Source organism: Lacerta agilis, chromosome 13 (assembly GCF_009819535.1).
Source record: "Lacerta agilis isolate rLacAgi1 chromosome 13, rLacAgi1.pri, whole genome shotgun sequence".
Lineage (NCBI taxonomy): Eukaryota > Metazoa > Chordata > Lepidosauria > Squamata > Lacertidae > Lacerta > Lacerta agilis.
The window spans coordinates 10,199,430-10,213,407 of NC_046324.1; the positions used below are offsets into that span (position 1 = coordinate 10,199,430).

At 43.0% G+C, this 13,978-nt stretch overlaps 1 protein-coding gene across 4 annotated transcripts in view; it reads left to right on the top strand.

The window, feature by feature from the left end:
* Positions 1-6,307: 6,307 nt before the first annotated feature.
* Positions 6,308-13,978, top strand: part of MYO5C (myosin VC) — a 45,520-nt gene continuing 37,849 nt past the window's right edge. For 2 of the 4 annotated variants that reach the window (XR_004427746.1, XM_033167072.1), the window contains exons 1-5: positions 6,308-6,477; positions 10,029-10,139; positions 11,310-11,475; positions 11,565-11,709; positions 11,929-12,085. Coding sequence is in view for 3 of the 4 variants with exons in the window: in XM_033167072.1 (XP_033022963.1) it covers positions 6,451-6,477; positions 10,029-10,139; positions 11,310-11,475; positions 11,565-11,709; positions 11,929-12,085 (606 nt within the window). In the remaining variant the exon portion in view is untranslated. Of the gene's footprint in view, positions 6,478-6,815; positions 6,839-10,028; positions 10,140-11,309; positions 11,476-11,564; positions 11,710-11,928; positions 12,086-13,978 lie in introns of those variants that run through there. The other 2 variants (XM_033167070.1, XM_033167071.1) reach the window with 2 other exon arrangements.

The window sequence follows — 13,978 nt, forward strand, 5'->3', positions numbered from 1 at the left end:
GCACAAACAACAAACTGGAAGATGCATAGTAATTGTATTTCAAATGTTTACTTAAAAGTATTGAAGACCCTGAGTTCAATGAACAAAACCCAAACATATTATATTTTTAGTATTTATTTATCATTCTGGTGTATGTTAGCTTCACACCTTGGTTTTTTTTTAGTTGCCAGCTTAATGACAGTATGTATGCTTTAATATTATCCGTTTTGGAGTTGTTGTTTAAGATATTTAAGATGACTCTCAACATAGCTGTCAACCTTCCCTTTTTTTGCAGTGGGAAATGGCGCTGGAATAAGGGAATTTCCCGCAAAAAAGGGGAAAGTTGACAGCTATGCTTTCAAATGCTTAGGTGAGAGAGGAATTACTTTACTCCAAATCTCCTGAATACCTTAGGTCCTTGCTTCACATTCATTTTTCAAAATGTAAAACCAACTCTGATTTGGGTGCACTTTGAAAAATAATATGAATAACAGTAATACTCTGCTTCCATATCTATGGGATTATTTCACTGGCCACATTAAGAAGGATACTGCTTGATAACATTTTTGCTAGGATCTGTCGCGTTCTGAACACTTGCCTCAATGTGGAAACTGACAGTTCAAAATGTCTGTTTATTCTTGCTCAGTGTTTTCTGATGTCGATTTTTTTTTAATATGGTCAGTGCTGATCAGATATACATAGGAAGAAATGACATATTTTGAGATTGCCATGTGCAATATTGTATTATAGCAATTGTAATGTATATTTATTTTAAAACATATCTTTATGCTGTAAAGGCATATGGTTTAAATTTCTCTGTACATCCTTAGAGCGACATTGCTCTCACTTGAGAAGACCAGTGATGTGCATCTGGCATCTAGTCACTGATAAAGTAAATAAAGTGAGCTGCTGTTTATTCTTCAGTACTGTTCTTAAAAACTGATTTGGGTTATCTCTCTTTTTGGATTTTTGTTGTTGGTGTGATGGTTGTTTTAAGAAACATTCAGCTACTTCAAATCAAGCATTGTCTAATGTATTTTCTTTATGGTAAACGAACAGTTATTTATTTGAATATGTTTACTTTACATCTGGCATAAAGTTTACAAAAATGATTCCTAACAAGGCGTGCTTCTTCTAAAACGACTTTAAAATGCTGTCAAAAACAGATATCCTCTGTGTCTGCTGCCAGGAAGGGTGCCTTATCACCAAGGAGCCCTGAGCAAAAATGGGAAGACACACAATTTGCTACCCTAGAGGGGTACCCTAGAGTCTGAGATGATCACAGTTTTTTTATATAGTTATGATAGAGTACACTATCTTCTCACATTTTCACTGGATTCCTAGTATATCATGTGATAATTGTAATGACACTGATTTAAAGTGACAGCAGCACTTTTAAAAATTAGAACCTCAACAAAAACAGAATTTCCACTATCTTCCTCCTGTGAATTAACTGAAATTCTGCCCTTTAAAATTCTTCTAGTAAGATAAAATCATCTCAAGAAACTTAACTACTTCAGAAACTATGCTTAAATGTATGAATCCTCCCTTTTGTTTACCTGTAAAAAAGGCCTTACTGTACCTTGTTTATTTACAAGAGTGATAGATGTTTATAGGCATTATCCTTATATTCAGTAGTCTAATACTACTTCCAGTTGCATTAAAATAGTATGCTGCTTCACATGTTTTAAAGGAAGATATTTCTAAGTTTAACTAGTATTTTCTAATTCATCTAATACTTTACATAGCAGTATTTTACATGCACTTTTCATAGGTTAACGTTTTTAGTACTGATAAACAAATATTAAATGTTCAGTTTAGTTTTTCTGCTTTAGAGTCCATACGCCTAACACAATTCTGGTTATGCTTATTTCCCTTCCCTTGATAGCATGGTTATTGCTTTTTAATGTGGAAATGCCTTTAATTTTGTCAATTTGATAAGGAATAGTCTCCCCAATGCTGGGTGGGGGGCAACTTACGAGAACCCTTTTGAAATGTATAGACCTGAAGTATTGCACAAATATTACCTCATTAGGTTTCAGATATTTTCTTCTTCCAGTGATGAGTCCACTGATTCTGTAACATAACCTTGTATCCAGATTTTAGCAAAACACTTCGCAAGCTTCAATTAGGAATGAACTTAAAAAATATTTAAAGATTCGGTTTTGTTAAATATTAACTGATCAAGTATGCAATCTTGTGGGTAATTTTAGAGCCCCAATTCAGTGGAACATATTTGCATGTGGTGTGCAGAGAATCACACCCCTAACCTTCATAAAGAATAATATGCTATAGAAACACTTGCCTCAGTCTAGAGATCCTGCTCCTGTTGTATGCATGGGATAGCTGTTCTGCTTCTGCTTTCCCCCTTTTCCATGGAATCCCATGTGCTCATTAAATAAAGAATCTTATGATTGGTGGATTGGATCTGTTTTCATGTGCACATGGAAGCAGTCACAATAGCAGTGGACTGCGGATACCCAGCTTGTCCTCCAAAAAGAAGACACACTGAATCTATGGGACAGTTTCTGGCGATGCTTTTTGCTTTTGCATACAGCAGATTTTTTTTAAATAACAGATCATCTCTGGTTCCGGGTCAGTACATGGACATAAGTCCCTTTGATTCCAGTAAAGCTTTTATCCAAATTTACTTGGGATAGTGGCATTTTGCCTTTTGGTTCCATATCTCAAAACCACCAGCATTTAGAAGCTGAAGGTCTCTTTTCATTTGAGATTTCAAAACCAGACACATTTCAAAATATCACATAAAAATCCTTTGGAAATTACTATTTTTAAAATTGTAATTCTTTTTGAAACAAAGGTTTTGACAGACAATAGGTTTTCACTAGATATTGCTACTGTGCTTAGATGGAAACCAAAACGGTATCAGAATGAAATAAGCTCTGAACTGTCTTAGTGTCTGATGTATTTAGTAAACGTATGCTTCATAAATGCTGTACCTTAGCTATCACTGAAATGTCCAAATAAAAATACAACTGTTAAGTCTTCTTTGGTGTCTCTCGTGTAAATGCATTATTCCTGGAGTTACCAAGTGCAGTTGAATTTTCAACCTACAGGTGTCAGTCACGATGAGTTCAATGGGACTTACAAGTAACATGAGGACTGCAGCTCTTTTTATAGGCAATCTAACAGGGAAACAAAGAATGAGTACAGCTTCCCCAAACAATTAACTTATGAGACTTACAACATTTATTGCTGCACCATGGTAGCAGCTTCAAGAAGTACACATTCCAAAACTTCAAAGACCCAAATGGAGGGCTGCAGGTTAACTTTAAACACTGCTTAAATTTCTGCAACCAAAAAACCTGAATCTTCACTAAATCATAGAATTGTAGAGTTGGTAGGGAACCCCAAGGCTCATCTAGTTGAACCCGCTGCAATACAAGAATCACAACTTAAATAATCCCTGGCAGATGGATCATCCAACCTCTGTTTAGAAACCTCCAATGAAGGAATCCACCACCTTCCAAGGTATATTCCAATCCACTGTCAAACAGTTCTCGCCATCAGAAAGTTCTTCCTAATGCTTTGTTGGAATACCCTTGCTCCATCATCCATGTGACATCCCTTCAGATACCGGTACTTCCTTTTTTAAAAAAACAGAGCAATATCATTTTTATTGGTTTTTAAACAATACAATCCATCACATCTTTTCAATTCTTAACCTTTTTGGTTTAAGGCCATGACTTCCATCAAACCCTCCTTGTGATATTCTAACATTCATCACTAATATCTATACTTCACAAATCAACCACTGCTTAAAATTATAACACTTAAATTTATCACTAAAATTTCATATTACAATGACCTTCCTTCTTTAATCTACAAAGCTTCTCGCAGTCCTACCAATGTGTTCAATTCAATGCAATTGTCCTTCAAATGATCTGCAAACTTAGTCCAATCTTTGATGAACTTCTGGTCCCGCTGTTCTCGGATTCTTCCCGTCATTTTGTCCAATTTCGCATACTCCATTAGTTTCACTGTCCACTCTTTGTTGGTATTTCTTCTTGTTTCCATTTCCATTTCTCACTGCTGTTACTGCATATTGGAAAAGTTTAACATCTTGTTTTTTAATGTCAGTACCTATAATTCCCAATAGAAAAGATTCTGTTTTTTTTTTAAGCAAATGTGTATTTTAACATTTTCTTAATTTCAGTGTATATCATGTCCCAGAATCCTTTCACCTTCTTACATTCCCAACACATATGATAAAAGGTGCCTTCTTTTTCCTTACATTTCCAACATTTGTTATCAACCTTATAAATTTTCGCTAATTTAACCGGTGTAAAGTACCATCACCATTCAGATACTTCCAGACCTTTTATCATCTTGGTGGACCTCCTCTGCTTGTCAATATCTTGCTTAAACTGTGGTGCCCAGAAATGGACACAGTTCTTGAGGGTGGGGTCTGACCACAGCAGAATAGAGTGGTACTATTTACAGTCATACCTCAGGTTACAGCCGCTTCAGGTTGTGTGTTTTCAGGTTGTGCACCGTGCCAAACCCGGAAGTACCGGGTTATTTCCGAGTTCGGCGCTTTGCGCATGCGCAGAAACACCAAATCGCAACCCATGCGTGCGCAGATGCGGCACTGCGGGTTACGGATGCTGCGGGTTACGAATGCGCCTCCCACACAGATCGTGTTCGCAACCCGAGCGTCCACTGTACTTCCCTTGATCTGCATGCTATACTTCTGTTGATAATAATAATAATACCCCACCCTTCTGGCTGCGTTGCCCCAGCCAGCACATATAAAAATATAATATTAGCTCTTTTTGTCACACTGTTCACACTTGTTAAGCTTGTAGTCAACTAAGACACCTAGATCCTTTTTTTTTTTACATGTACTGCTGTCCAGCCAGGCGTCCCCCCCCCCCCATTGGATGGGGCCCATCCTAAAATCGTGCATCTGATTATTCCAGCCTAGGTGCAGAATCTGATGCAAGGCCAGGGCTGCCAACTTGAACAAAATATTGGGGGAGGGCAGTTAAGCCCTGCTTCCACATAATCCCTCGCAAAGACATGCACACCATTTGAATGGCAATGCCCAGCAACTTGGGCCATGGTGGTGGTGGTGGGGCAGCAGCTCCCTCAAAGATTTTATTGGGGCCAAACTGCCTCCAAAGAGACCTCTTTCCCTAGTAGTAGTAGTAGTAGTAATTATTATTATTATTATTATTATTATTATTATTATTATTAATTTCTACCCTGCCCATCTGGCTGGGTTTCCCCAGCTACTCTGGGTGGCTTCCAACTAAATATTAAAATACAATAGTCTGTTAAACATTAAAAGCTTCCCTAAACAGGGCTGCCTTTATTGTGGCTAACAGGTGTCACACCTAGGAGTTGGCTCCTATGTGCATGGCCTTAAAAGTGACCTGTGCCATCAAGCAAAAACAACAACATAAAAACACCACATTGTTCCTAACAAGTGTCTTGCAGAGGTGGGGAAACCCAGCCAGATGGGCGGGGTACAAATTATTATTAGTATTAGTATTAACAACACAGGAGTCGGAGGGGGGTGTTTATTGTGGCTAACAGGTGTCAACCCATCACTGCTACCTGCTATTTTTGTCCATCTCTCTTTAACCCCTTCAGCCACCACCTCTGCAACCTTCCTAGAAACCTGGTCGCTCCCCTCTTTAATAATAATAATAATAATGGCTGGATTTAAGTTTGATGAGGCCCTAAACTACTGAAGGTAATGGTCCAGCTGTCCTATGTCAACAACAAATTGCCGCTGTTTTTTGTGTTGAATATATGCTACATGGTACTTTATGGACCTAATAGATATCTAAAGCCATTTGCACATAACAAAATATGTATTTTATCAAAGTAATTGATATAGAAATGAGCAAACCAGTGATATTTTAGGGAGCAGGCTAGCAGGCGCTATTACGCATTACTTACATCATAGGAGCCTACACAACACAAAACACTTGCTGTATGTAGATTTTATTTAAGTTTTTTATCTTATATTTGGAAATGTACATCCAGTTGTTTTTTTCCTTTAATTTTTTTGGGGGGGCAACAGTGGGGCCCTAAGCTTATTTAGCTTATATGTAAATCTGGCAATAATAATAATAATAATAATAATAATAATAATAATAATAATAATAATAATAATAATAATAATAATAATAATAATAATAATAGCAGCTGCGGGGGAACCTCAACTCTCAGCCCTCCCTTAAGCGGAAAAGGCCGCCCGGCGGCCGGCAAGCCAACAAACGTGGCGCTCCTGCCGTGGGAGGCATCGGCGCTTCCTCGCCCTCGGGCTCCACCTCTGCCCAGAGCCGCCGCCAGCGAGAGGCGCCCGCCGCGCGAGAGGAGCTGGGCTGAGGCAGCTCCGCCGACCGCCTCCGGCCCTCCTTCCTTCTGCGGGACGGGGAGCCCCTTCTCTTTCCTTCCCCTCAGCCTTCCGCCCGCGGGGCCACAAGCGACGGCCAAATGGCGCTCAGCGACCTCTACACGCAGGTAAACGGGGGCGGGGGGCGAGAAAAGCAGGAAGAATCGCGGCCGAGGCAGGTGCCGCTCCAAGCCCGCCCTCCACTGGGGGGCGCGAAGGGCAGCAGCGGGAGGGGATTTCTTTTAATGGCCGCGGAGCTTTCCGGGTTGGTTGGTTGCAAAGCCCCCGAGCGCCTCGCAGAAAGTATCCTCCTGGGAACTGTAGTTTGCCCCTTCGAGGGAGCTACGGTTCCCACGACACCCTTAGCAAACGGCAGTTCTCTCCTCCACCCCTCTTTCCTTTTGTCGCCATATGGAGGGGAGGGAAAGGCAGAAGAAGCCCAGCAGCCGCCTCTGCCCGTATTGTGTGGGAAAGGAATGCGGGTCACGGGTCAGCCGGGGACGAGGGAATCCTGTTATCTCAGTTTTCCCCGAAGACATGGGGGGGGGGGAGAGAGAGAGAGAGAAATCTGGTGCGGATGAAGAGAGGGAGGCGGGAAAGGTAAAAGTAATCGTTGGCTGAAGAAGTCGGGCGGAAGGAGGAAGGGCTTCTCTCTCTCTAACACACACGCACGCAAAGGCGCGCACCGCGATCCTAAAAGCCACCCAAATATATTGAACTAAGACGTTGTGGCGCAGCAGAAGCAAACCCCGAACGGAAGGACCCCTGACGTGATTGGATGGTTGCAATCCTGCGCGCCGTTTGCTTGGGACTCTGCGCGCAGTTGTACTTGACAGTGCTGTATCTGCGCGGGTACTTGCGCAGATGCTGGGAAGGGCCACTGAACTTAAGGGGAATGATTGCTGAGTAGTATATGGATGTAGCTAAGGGTGGAGCAGGAGGCAGCTCCCCCCCCCAATCAATACAAATCAATACAAATCTGAGGTCGACCGTCCCCCCCCCCCCCAAACAAAAATCCTAGGGGTAGTGAATGACGAAGGCTGCAAACTCAACTCTGCTGGCAAGGAGGAATGGATTATGGATCAGTTAGCTGGATTGGTTTTACTTTTATGCCGCTTTCCCACAACTGACCTGTGCCCAAAGCGGCATATTGCAAGCAAGCCTTGAAAATGATAAAACAGTGAACACCTGGAATACAAATATGCAAAATACAGAGCATGTCCAGTAAATTGAAAATGGGACTGTGAATGAGAGAGCACTGGGAGTAATTAAGGTGTCTATAATATTTGCATTGACTTCCTTGGTTTAATGGTAAACCATAATTTTACATTTTGTCCAAGTTTAGAGACAGAAGCTTGATCTAATCTCTTTGTGTGTGTGGAGTGCATGAGCTCAAGGAGCCTCATGCTTGTAAGGTTAACCGTGGTGTGTAAAATGTAGCCAGTCCAAGATGTTTTGCTGCCTGACACAGAACATCAAATGCTCCCCCCCCCATTCATCAGATGGAAAGTACCCAAAACTAGTCACTTTATTTTGGTGCCTGAGGCAGAAAATACCACACACACGTCTCCCTATGAGTAAAAATGCAAAAATAAAAGACTTAACAATATGCTGCTCCAGGGCCGTCTTAAAGGGATCGGCCGCCCTGGTGCAATGATCCCTCGGCGCCCCCGGCGGGCTGTCTTTCCGCCCACCTCCCTCCTGCGCTGGCTGCCCCTCGGAAGGGGGGGTGGGCGAGCGGGGGATGAGGGGCTTTGCGCACCCTTCCCAGCACTCCAGCTGGGGCTCTGGAGGGCGGCCGGCTTGCAGCTCGCCCGCCCGCCTGCCTGTGGGGGCGAGGGCGGGTTGGGGAGGGGGCGCCCGGTATGCCGGTGGGCTCGCGGGGGCGCCCCTGGGGGGGCCGGCGCCCTGGTGCGCCGCGCCACCCAGCCCCTATGACGAGACGGCCCTGTGCTGCTCTTTCATGATGCTTCTGAACTCCATGAAATCCCTAATAGTAGAGCAAACCCTGGGAAGAGTAGGTGGAATAGAAGAAACCTAACCCTTTCTGCGCCCACTGGTAAAACTAAGCAAATCCTGCCCTTCCCAGCCTGTTTTCTATCAGCTGGGTGTTCCTTCAGTTTCAGAGACTTAACTGGTGGGAAAAAAAGATAGTTGGCTATCTCTTCTATTCCACATGGTTGGGGGTGGAGAAACACTTCTTATGGGCACTGGACCTGTTTGTTTACTTTCTCATAGGTATGTGGTGTTCTCCGGTTTCTCTTGCAACCATGCCTTTATGTGCCAGTGCAGATCCAAATCTAGATTTTTTTTTATTCATTTGTTTTCATTATTTTTCCTGAGTGGCTCAAGAAAATTCTCCAGCATAGGAAGGAGGAGGTTGGGTGTAACTCAACAGGAAAGTAAACTCCATGTTTACTTGTAAGGCAGGGTTCATTGGCATGTAGATAGATGGCTCATTACATTTACCAATGGAGGTACCTGGAATAGACTTTTTAATGATTAGATCTAGATAATATTTAGATATAAGAATCATGTACAAAATGCGTATGCGTACATATTTAACATGCAGGGGACGCCCACACACACTCTCAGTTTGATTGCCCCACTCCAGAGGCTCCTGTCGGGGGGAGATAATTCTTGCTTATTTCAGTGTTGGCCATAGGTAGGTAGAAACATTTTGGCTGGCATAGTGCTGAGGTGCTTGAGGAATTTGATCTTAGCAAATTCCAATACAGAATGCCTTGCTCTGCACCTCTTAGACCTCTAATTAGGCCTGCCAGACCTCTGCTTTTGGCTTGTGAGACCATTTTGGCCAAGCCACACCCACCTGCCCTACACCTGATGGCTCAGCCAAAAGCGGGGCTAAACATACCCCAGCTCCCTCAAGTGTTTCTCATAAGACTTGGTTTCCAGACCCATGATCATCTTGGTAAGCCCTCCTCTGCACCTGTTCCAGTTTGTCAATATCCTTTTTAAATTGTGGCATCCAGAACTGGACACAATATTTTAGGTGTGGTCTGACCAAGGCAGAATAAAAAGGTCAAGGTACGGTACTATTACTTCCCTTGAATAAGAAGTCATGTTTCCCAAAACAATGAATTTGAGTCTGCACAATTATTAGGTTTTAGCAGCTGAATAAATAGGAATATTTGAACTTAACAGGGCTATTTTCTTGCACTGGAAATTGCAGCAACTGCACCCACAAATTTAGAAATAAACTGTTGTAAGTTTCTCTGTGCCTGGTCCAAGCAATCTACATCTTCCAGTGACTTTAACAGAAGACCAGAAGATGTGTAACTCTGTTCTGTCTAAATAAATTGGATTTGAAGTGCTCAACTTTGACTAGATCATGCCCATAATTAGTAGTAGAAAAACAACATTCTCTGAACTCCTTGCAAAAGGGCCATACCATTTTTGCACCTTTCTAACCCTTGCAGTTTTGGAAGATATTTCCCTTTAGAAGCAAGGTTATTGATGTATTGACGTTTGAGTTTGGCTTTTTATGGGGACGGGGATATGCTATATCTGAATTGTTTGCTTGCATATTTTATTATATGGTGATGACTATATATATATATATATATATATTCAATAAAACTGTTGCTAGCCAAAAAAAGAAAAAGAAAGAAAGAAGTGCTACTTATTAAAGTGAATTGTTTTTGTTTTATTATTACAGTATAACAGAGTTTGGATTCCTGATCCTGAAGAAGTCTGGCAATCTGCTGAAATCACAAGAAACTATAAAAATGGAGAAGACCTACTTCATCTGCAACTAGAAGATGGCACGGTGAGCGAAATAGGTCATGTTATTAGCAGTACAGTGGTACCTCAGATTAAGAACTTAATTTGTTCTGGAGGTCCGTTCTTAACCTGAAACTGTTCATAACCTGAGGTTCCACTTTAGCTAATGGGACCTTCCACCACCGCCGTGCGATTTCTGTTCTCATCCTGAGGTAAAGTTCTTAACCTGAGGTACTACTTCCGGGTTAACAGAGTCTGTATCCTGAAGCATTTGTAACCCGAGGTACCACTGTACTGTGGTGTACAATACTTGTATGCATGTTGACACATAAACATTGACCTGCTGGATTTTCCATCTGGTCTCGCTTTATGTCTGATAGACTCACCTTGGTTTTTACTCACATGCTAAGCTGGTGTCTGGGCTATATTACCATCTACAGGTCGAAAACAGAAACGGGAGTGGGAATTGCTTATTTGTCCCATGTCCAGAACAGAAATCAATCCAAGCAAATGTAACTAGCATATTCTGCTGTTACTTTCAGCCTGTAAATAGACCATGTTTTCCCCCACCCCACCCCCATTGAAATGAATGGAATAGCTGAATGGCCACTCAACCCTTCCCAGGTGGGTAGCGGTTGCAGTCCATGCCTCTGTCCACCATCCCCAGCAGCGCCCATGTGTTCTGCTGGCCATTAGGGAAATTCCCCAGCTGGCAGAATCAAGGCACAGGGATTCCCCCCCCCCCCAAGTTCTGGCTTCAATTGGGCCAATCAGAGGCCTGACCTGCTGCGCAGTGCCTTGCCAGCTGGCTGGGCATTGGCTGCAGTCCATGTCTGGTCAGCCGGCAGTGCATAAAACAGCAAATTAATTGCGTAATTAACTACATAAATTAGTTCCAGTTACAGGTAGGTAGCTGTGTTGGTCTGCCATAGTCAAAACAAAACAAAACAAAAATTCCTTCCAGTAGCACCTTAGAGACCAACTAAGTTTGTTCTTGGTATGAGCTTTCGTGTGCATGCATCTGAAGAAGGGTACATAGGTGCATGCATCTGAAGACAAATAACATAGGTTTTGGCAGAAGATGAACTTCAGTGGACAAGAAGCATTGCTGCATGTGAGGAATACAGGGCAGAACAGAGAATGATGCCTGCTTACATCCTTAGGCTCATGTAACACGCTAGCTTTCTATGTCTTCACCTCTCCCATTTACCATCAGGAACTGAAATATCCAGTTGATCCCAGAGCTTTACCACCTTTGCGAAATCCAGACATACTTGTCGGTGAAAATGACCTCACAGCACTTAGCTATCTTCATGAGCCTGCCGTCCTACACAACCTGAAAGTTCGCTTTGTCGAGTCCAAGCTGATTTATACTTACAGCGGTAAGCAAAAGTTCACGCTCCACATTTCTCATATACGAAGCATGTGTGATACAACTCTTATGTCTATCTGGTTCCCTTCCCCCCCACAGGGATAATTTTGGTTGCAATGAACCCCTACAAGCAGCTGCCGATATATGGAGATGCCATTATCCATGCCTATAGTGGTCAGAATATGGGAGATATGGATCCACATATATTTGCTGTGGCAGAAGAAGCTTACAAACAAATGGCAAGGTAGAGTCTGGGGAATTTATAGTATGTTAACCTGTGGCCCTCCAGATGTTGTTGGACTCCCAGCTCTCATCTTCCTAACCATTGGCCATGCTAGCCAGGGCTGATGTAATCCAATAACATCTGGAGGAGCACAGATCTTATCATCTGTAGTGACATACATGATTTTTTGACATTAAAAATAATACTTTTATTTGATAATGCATTTTCTCCTCACTTTAGGAACAACAAGAATCAATCTGTTATAGTCAGTGGAGAATCAGGAGCTGGGAAAACAGTTTCGGCTAAATATGCTATGCGATACTTTGCTACTGTCAGTAGATCTAGCAGCAACACGCAAGTAGAGGATAAAGTCCTGGCATCAAATCCGATAACAGAGGTAAATTATGTATGGCTCTGTAAAGGGTTGAAATTGCATATTTATTGAATCATCTCATTCTAACATACTGAGCACCTGCAGCAGAAATTATCATGTTTGACCTTTTGATTTTGAAAACCTATGAAATATCTAAAGTAGTTATAGCTAACAGTTCTTTGGCATCCCAGATCTGGTTTTTGTTGACTGAATTGCACATGTTTGCTGTTTAATAACAGGTTATTCTCCTGTTGATTTTCTTAAATGCCAAATGTTCACAAAGTTTATTTCCTATCTTAGTTGTTGCAGTAAAGCTTCCTCTTGTAGGCGTGGATAAATAACAGTAGGCAATTCCATGAGCTCCTGTGGAAAATGAAAAACAAACAAACACACACACACAGGACTGGGTGTAATGATTGTTGCACCAAAGCAGCAATCGTAAGAACACAAGAAGAGCCTGCTGGGTCAGGCCAAATAAATGAGTCAGTGTGGTGTAGTGGTTAGAGTGTTGGACTAGGGCCTGGGAGACCAGGGTTCAAATCCCCACTCAGCTATGAAGCTCACTGGGTGGTCTTGGGCCAGTCATTTCCTCTTTGCGTAACCTACCTCACAGGGTTGTTGTGGAGACTAAGCTTGATCTCCTTGGAGAAAAAGGCAGGAGAGGAATGTTGCTGTATTGGCATTGCAAGCTAGCAAAATGGCGCTGGTGGTTGTAGACCCTAACCCAGTAGGCGAGGCACTTACCTGGCGTATATGTGGGGTCCATAGGAAGTGGTTCTTCAGCTCATGCTTGCTCACATACCGGTACTTTCCTCCTATCTCCCACCTTTTACTGCTGGGAGAAGTGAACAAGAAGGTTTAATCTTGCAGGGACTGGAATAGATAGGCATCCTTACATGTCTTATTCAAAACAGATTTAAAAAATTAAATCACTTCTGCCAAACGTCTGAAATTAATCCATTTTTAAATGCATCTCCTTTGACTCAGTGAGGCCTCTTGTCCCTGGTGGACTGCAGAAGATGCCATGAGGAGCAGCCCAAAGCCTCACATGTGTTTTTGCACCTCCCTACCTGAACAAGAGGGACACTGGTGGCGCTGTGGTGTAAACCACTGAGCCTAGGGCTTGCCGATCGGAAGGTCAGCGGTTCGAATCCCCACAACTGGGTGAGCTCCCGGTGCTCTGTCCCAGCTCCTGCCAACCTAGCAGTTTGAAAGCATGCCAGTGCAAGAAGATAAATAGGTACCGCTGTCTGTGGGCAAATGTCAGCTCCCTCGGCCAGTAAAGCGAGATGACCACCGCAACCGCAGAGTTGTTTGCAACTGGACATAACTGTCAAGGGTCCTTTAACCTTTACCTGAACAAGAACCTCTCCACCACTGCTCTGCTGCACATTATTACTTGGAAGGAGACAAGGTCCTATTCACAATCCATTGTGCAATGAGTTTCCACCAGCAGTGTTGTGTTGTGTAACACTAAAAACCACCCACCGGCTAGCAGAAGAAACCTGTTGGATATAGTCCATTGAAATTAATGGGCTGAAGTTAGTCATGTACGTTATTTTCAGCAGGTCTGTTCTTCAGTAGGAATAACATTGGGCACCATTTCTACCAGGGACGCGGGTGGTGTTGTGGTCTAAACCACTGAGCCTCTAGGGCTTGCCAATCAGAAGGTCGGCAGTTCGAATCCCTGCAACGGGGTCAGCTCCCGTTGCTCAGTCCCAGCTCCTGCCAACCTAGCAGTTCAAAAGCATGCCAGTGCAAGTGGATAAATAGGTACCACTCCGGCAGGAAGTTAAACGGCGTTTCCGTGCACTGCTCTGGTTTCGGTGTTCTGTTGCACCAGAAGCGGCTTAGTCATGCTGGCCACATGACCTGGAAAAACTGTCTGCAGACAAATGCCAGCTCCTTCAGCCTTAA